The sequence below is a fragment of the Pelophylax lessonae genome (assembly GCF_965119305.1).
Source record: "Pelophylax lessonae genome assembly, chromosome: 13".
Lineage (NCBI taxonomy): Eukaryota > Metazoa > Chordata > Amphibia > Anura > Ranidae > Pelophylax > Pelophylax lessonae.
The window spans coordinates 177,930,183-177,936,779 of NC_138780.1; the positions used below are offsets into that span (position 1 = coordinate 177,930,183).

General features: G+C 43.9%; 1 protein-coding gene across 1 annotated transcript in view; it reads right to left on the reverse strand.

Moving 5' to 3' along the window:
- Nucleotides 1-5,911: 5,911 nt before the first annotated feature.
- Nucleotides 5,912-6,597, reverse strand: part of PSMC6 (proteasome 26S subunit, ATPase 6) — a 21,456-nt gene continuing 20,770 nt past the window's right edge. The window contains exon 14 of the mRNA XM_082275485.1: nt 5,912-6,132. Within this exon, the coding sequence (XP_082131611.1) occupies nt 6,014-6,132 (119 nt within the window). The 3' untranslated portion in view covers nt 5,912-6,013. The remainder of the gene's footprint in view (nt 6,133-6,597) is intronic.

A 6,597-nucleotide genomic window follows, 5' to 3' on the forward strand; every position in this document is an offset into this window, starting at 1 on the left:
ATTGAACGATGTCCTTCCCTAAAAATAAAAGGAAGTCCTGCTAGATGGGTTTATGCTGGCCCCTTATGTAGGTATATCTATGTAAAAGATTAAAATAAGTGTCTTTACTGTTTAAATACTTGCCTACTGGGCACTTTCCCCCCTTCAGGCCAATTTTCTGGGCTGTCACACTTTGAATGACAATTGCACGGTCATGTAACACTGTAAATGAAAAAGGAAGGACAATTTTGGAAAAAAAATTTTTTTGATAGTTTGTTAGAAAATTTTGCAAACAGGTAGTTTTTCTTCTTAACCAATGTGCACTGATGAGGCTGCACTGATTGGAGGCATTGGTGGGCACTGATGGGCAATAATAGGTGGCACTGATAGGAGGCATTTTTGGGCACTGAAGAGGCTGCAATGATGGGAAATAATAGGTGGCACTGAAAGGAGGCATTGGTGGGCACTGATGAGGCTGCACTGATTGGCAATAATAAGTGGCATTGATAGGAGACATTGGTGGGCACTGATGGGCAATAATAGGTGGCACTGATAGGAGGCATTTTTGGCCACTGAAGAGGCTGCACTGATGGGCAATAATAGGTGGCACTGAAAGGAGGCATTGGTGGGCACTGATGAGGCTGCACTGATTGGCAATAATAGGTGGCATTGATAGGAGACATTGGTGGGCACTGAAGAGGCTGCACTGATGGGCAATAGTAGGTGACACTGATAGGAAGCATTGGTGGGCACTGATGAGGCTGCACTGATTGGCAATAATAAGTGGCATTGATAGGAGACATTGGTGGGGACTGATGGGCAATAATAGGTGGCACTGATCGGAGGCATTTTTGGCCACTGAAGAGGCTGCACTGATGGGCAATAATAGGTGGCACTGAAAGGAGGCATTGGTGGGCACTGATGAGGCTGCACTTATTGGCAATAATAGGTGGCATTGATAGGAGACATTGGTGGGCACTGATGAGGCTGCACTGATGGACAATAATAGGTGGCACTGATAGGAGGCGTTGGCGGGCACTGATGAGCCTGCACTGATGGGCAACAATAGGAGGCATTGGTGGGCAATAATGGGTGGCACTGATAGGAGGCATTGGTGGGCATTGATGAGGCTGCACTGATTGGCAATAATAGGTGGCATTGGTGGGCACTGATGAGGCTGCACTGATGGGCAATAATAGGTGGCACTGATAGGAGACATTGTTGGGCCCTGATGAGGCTGCACTGATTGGCAATAGTTGGCATTGGTGGGCACTGATGGGCAATAATAGGTGGCACTGATGGGCAATTATAGGTGGCACTGATGGGCAATAATAGGTGGCACTGATAGGAGGCACTGATGGGCAATAATAGGTGGCACTGATAGGAAGCATTGGTGGGCACTGATGGGTACTAATAGTTGACACTGATTGGCAACACTAGTAGACACTGTTGTGACTGCACTGATAATCAGTGTCAATGTCCCTTTACCACAATCCGGTTATCAGCTCTCTTTTTCTCTACTCACATTGTCAGCATTAGGAAAGAAAAGCTGATAACCGGCTTGTGTTTACTTCCATGATCAGCTGTCATTGGACACAGCTGATCACATGGTAAAGGACTCATTAATCACAGAGTGCACCAGGTGGGGGTGTGCGAGCAGCGCGATCACAGGAGGAGGTTCATGGATGCCCTCTCAGCAAACTAAGCCCGTACTGTAGTTGTCTTTTGTAATATAGCGCGGGCAGGAAGTGGTTAAAATCCAGTAATGCACTCGCTCCCTGCTCTGCACAGGCTCAGTTGCTCTCCATTTATAGGCATTGCTGAGTTTTTAGAGGCTGCTCTACTGACAGCCTTAAAGCAGAATTAAACCCTCTTCTTTACAGCCAAGGAAGCTGCTTCTGTTTGATCTGCAACTGCCATGGTGTTGCACATGTGATCAGTTATGACACCAGCTAATTGATGGTTTGACAGTTTGGTTGAGACCACAAACAAATGTGACTGTTCACAATCCCAGCATTCCAGGAATGTAACTGTTTCTTGAAACTGGTAAATCAATGGGTTTAGTTCCACTTTATGATTTACTGCTGTTCAGGGGCTCTGGGCTTCAACAAAATGGCAGCCTCCAGCAAGAAGAAACAGGAGCAATGCTGGAGGCAATTTACAGCGCACACATTATTTTTGATAGTGTAATTATGAATATGGAATGTATGTTCCTTGCTAAAGAACAATATTTTTTATCAAGTTGTTATGGGTAAAGTTCCACTTTAATGGCCCTGCAATCTTTTTTTTATGTAATAGTTCCTTACTATGCTTTTATGGCTCCTGGTATCATCATGTGAGCTTCCAAACCTCTCCCTCTGCACTCCAGAGATTTCAATGGACAGATCGTATCTCTGCTGCTTCCATGGACCAGCTTTGTATCAGAGTCACATCAAAGTCTGGGGGTTGGGTGATGCAAATGGGTGTCAGCCTGCAGTGTGTGGGTGCCAGTGGTCAGGGGTGAGTGCTAGTCAAGCCCATATGAGGAAAGTTGTGGTTGTTGTGGGTGAGAGTCCCCTGCTCTCAGCACTGGCCCCTGTAAAGGAGGTTCAGGCTGTTATTGGTGACAGTCCCCACCCAGGCCCATATAGGGAATGTTCTGGTTGTTATGGGTGACAATCTCCAACATTTGCTCAGGACCATACAAGGAAGGCCCTTGTTGCTATGGGTGGGTATTAGTCTGGGCTGCCAGTGGTTGGGGGTGGGTAGGTGTCCATTTGAGCTGTCACTGATTGAAAGATGGTAGGTTTCCATTTAGTGTCAATGGTTGGTGTCAGTCTAAGCGGTCAGTGCTCTGGGAGTGGGTAGTTGCAAGTTAGGGGTGTCACTGATTTGGGGTGTGTGTCAGTTTGGGGTTTTAACCCAGACTGACACCCACCCCCAAATACTAACACCCCAAACTGATGATACTTACCCACTTCCCAACCACTGACAGCCCAGACTGACACCCATACCCAAATACTGTCAGTGGTTGGGAGTGGGTAGGCGTCAGTGGTCAGGGATGGGTGTCAGTATTTGGGGGTTGGCATCAGTGTAGGGGTGTCAGGAAGGAGTGGGTAGGTGTCACTGATTGGGGGTGGGTGGATGTTAGTTTAGGAATTTCCAACATTACTTGCCACATGCTTGTGGGTACACTTAAAAAAATATTAAAGCGGAGTTCCACCCGTTTTAGTAAGTTTAGATGTACGCAATCCCCTTTAAAAATGCTTTTACCAATGTAAACAATTTATTTATTTATTATTTTGCAAGGAAATACCTTTTTTTTCTTCTTTATTCATCCGCACTTCCAGGTCCGGCCGCCTATAGGTGATTACGTCACTCGGCGATTCGCAAGGGCTCCTGGGATAGCGGCATCATGTATACCAGCATAGCTTGCGAATCACCTAGTGACGAAATCTCACATTATTACACCGGCACCAGCTGTACTCAGGGATGTAATGCTTTGAGTCCGCGCTCCGCTCCGCCCCGCCTCCTCTCACTGAGCGCAGACTGAAAGCATTACATCCCGTAGAGCTCACTGAGGAGGCGTGGTGGGACGGAGCGCGGACTCAAAGCAATACATCCCTGAGTACAGCTGGTGCCAGTGTAATAAAGGGTGCATGACTGAAACATTGGAGCATGCTCCTAATGAGACGGTGGATGGTGTCCTGGGGTATTTCCTCCCAGATCTGGACCAGGGCGTCACTGAGCTCCTGAACAGACTGAGGTGCAACCTGGCGCCATCGGATGGACAAATGTCCCAGAGGTGTTCTATTGGATTTAGTTAAGGCGAGTGTGGGGGCCATTCAATGGTATCCATTCCTTCATCCTTCAGGAACTGGCTGCATACTCTCACCATATGAGCCCAATCATTGTTGTGCACCAGGAGGAACCAGAACCCACTGCACCAGCATAGGGTCTGACAATGAGTCCAAGGTTTTCATCCTGATACCTTATGGCAGTCAGGGTGGGTGCCACTGTATAAGCTGTAGAGCAGGCATCTTCAAACTATGGCCCTCCAGTTGTTCAGGAACTACAATTCCCATCATGCCTTGTCATGTCTGTGAATGTCAGTCTTACAATGCCTCATGGGATGTGTATTTCCGCAACAGCTGGAGGGCCGTAGTTTGAGGATCCCTGCTGTTGAGGTTTGTGTTTCTCCATGGATATGCGGTATGCCTTCCCAGACCATCACTGACCCCCCCAAACGGGTCATACTGAATGGTCTTACAGGCAGCATAACGTTCTCCATGGCTGCTTCAGACCCTTTCACGTCTGGCACGTGTTCAGGGGGGGCCATACACACTACTGACTACCATTTTGAGTTGCTGCAATTAGATTTCAGCCAAATTGACTAGCCAGCCGTATCGTCTTTTTAACTTTGATTTTCAGGGTGTTTTTGAATTCAGCCCTCTGTAGGGTGATAATTTCCATCAAACAATGTGGTATCCTTTCCTTTCTAACACATTACCCAGTCCATACCAGTATATTTATATTTATATATATATATATATATATATCCAGCATGATATTTTACTCCATTGAGATCTGATGTGTTTTCAAAGTGTTCCTTTAATATTTTTTTTTTTTTTTTTTTTAGCAGTGTGTATATAGAGAGGCCTATGTGCATAGCTCAGAGTAGTGAATACATTGGTTACAAGACTGTTCCCTTGCACAAGAGAATAAAATATATTTAAATTTTTTTTCACAGATTTGTGCAAATAAAAAGCAGCAAATTTGGCCCAGGAATGAAAAGCTGGAGGCCTGGTTTTCAAGGGAATTTGATCAAATACGTCAGCATACCCCCATCTGCTTTCTTTGTATCGTCTACAAAATCACAGGTGCTCTTCATCCCCCCCCCCCCCTTTACTTTGGTTCATTAACCACTTGCCAACTGCAAAGTACTGCAGGCTGTAGGCAAAATGACGCACTTGTCCTAGATGTTAACCCCTTCTCAGCCAGTGTAATCAGTACAGTGAATGGTATCACTGTATGAAGGTTAGTGGCAGTTAGGGCCTGCGATTAAACGGACACTGGGGTGAACTCCCTATTTTGCAGTTCTGTTTAAGCCGCTAATCGCCGCCATTCGTATAGAATTTAAAAAACAAATAAATAAAATTGTAAAAAAGTATATATGCCATAGTTTGTAGGCACTATAAAACTTTCACACAAACCAATATATACTTATTGGGATTTTTTTTTCTCCCTTTTAATCAAAAGCATAGCAGAATACATTTTGGCCACAATTTGTGAAGAATTTTTTTTTTTTTTTTATTGGATATATAGAAAGTAAAAAATATTTTTTTCCTGAAAAATGTCCCCCTTTTTCCATTTATACATTGCAAAAAAAAAAAAAAAACATGCAGTAGTAATCAAATACTACAAAAAAGAAAGCTATTGGTGTGGAAAAAGAAAAAGTGATAATTTTAATTTGGATACAGCACTGAATGACCGTGCATATAAACAGTTAAAGTAACAGTGCCAAATAGCAAATAAATGGCCTGGTTATAAAAACAGGCTAAAATCTTCCGGAGCTCAAGTGGTTAAAAATTCTGGTAACAAAGGATAATGAAGTAGGGTGACTCATACATTAACTTGGATAAATGAAAACACCCAATTTTAATATTGTTTATTTATCTTGTAAAGAAAAAAAAAAAAAGTTGGTTAATATAAAATGCTTCTTACGATACACCGTAACTTTAAATCTGTTCTATTGCTTCATTATTCCCTCTGACTTCTTTCACTTGTTCACACAATAAATATTTTTGTAAAAACACATCTTTTCAATGTGGGGAATTGCAAACAATGTTTGCAAACATACAGACACCCCCCCCCCCCTTTTTGTTGCAGACAAACCACCCCCCTTTTTGTTGCAGACAAACCCCCATCCCCTCTGAAATTACCAAGCTACTAATTCCGACAATGTTGTATGTACTTTTAATAACCATACCCTAAAGAGGAACAACAGAACCTCTAACAGAAAACATATAGATCACCCACGTATCCAACGTCTACATTAAACAGGTTTGTAATCTAGTTTAGACTCCAGCTTCTTAGAATCCGCAACTTTTCGGACTGCCTTCATGAAGTCTTCCTGGACGACAAAGTCATGATCTGCCCGAATTGCAAACATACCTGCAAGAACGATAACAAAAAGGAAAAAAAAAGAGGGTTGAAGTACAACTCAAAAAAAAAAAAAAAAAAACCCGCACACAATGCCCACATTGGACCCAATTAGCCATTTTCCCTCCCCGGTGTCATGTGACTTGTTAGTGTTACAAGGTCTCAGGTGTGAATGGGGAGCAGGTGGGGTGTAAATTTGGTGTTATCGCTCTCACTCTCTCATACTGGTCACTGGAAGTTCAACATGGCACCACATGGCAAAGAACTGAGGATCTGAAAAAAAAACAATTGTTGCTCTACATAATGATGGCCTAGGCTATAAGAAGATTGTCAAGACCCTAAAACTGAGCTGCAGCACGGTGGCCAAGACCATACAGCAGTTTAACCGGACAGATTTTACTCAGAGCAGGCCTCGCAATGGTCCACCAAAGAAGTTGAGTGCACGTGCTCAGCATTATATCCAGAGGTTGTCTTTGG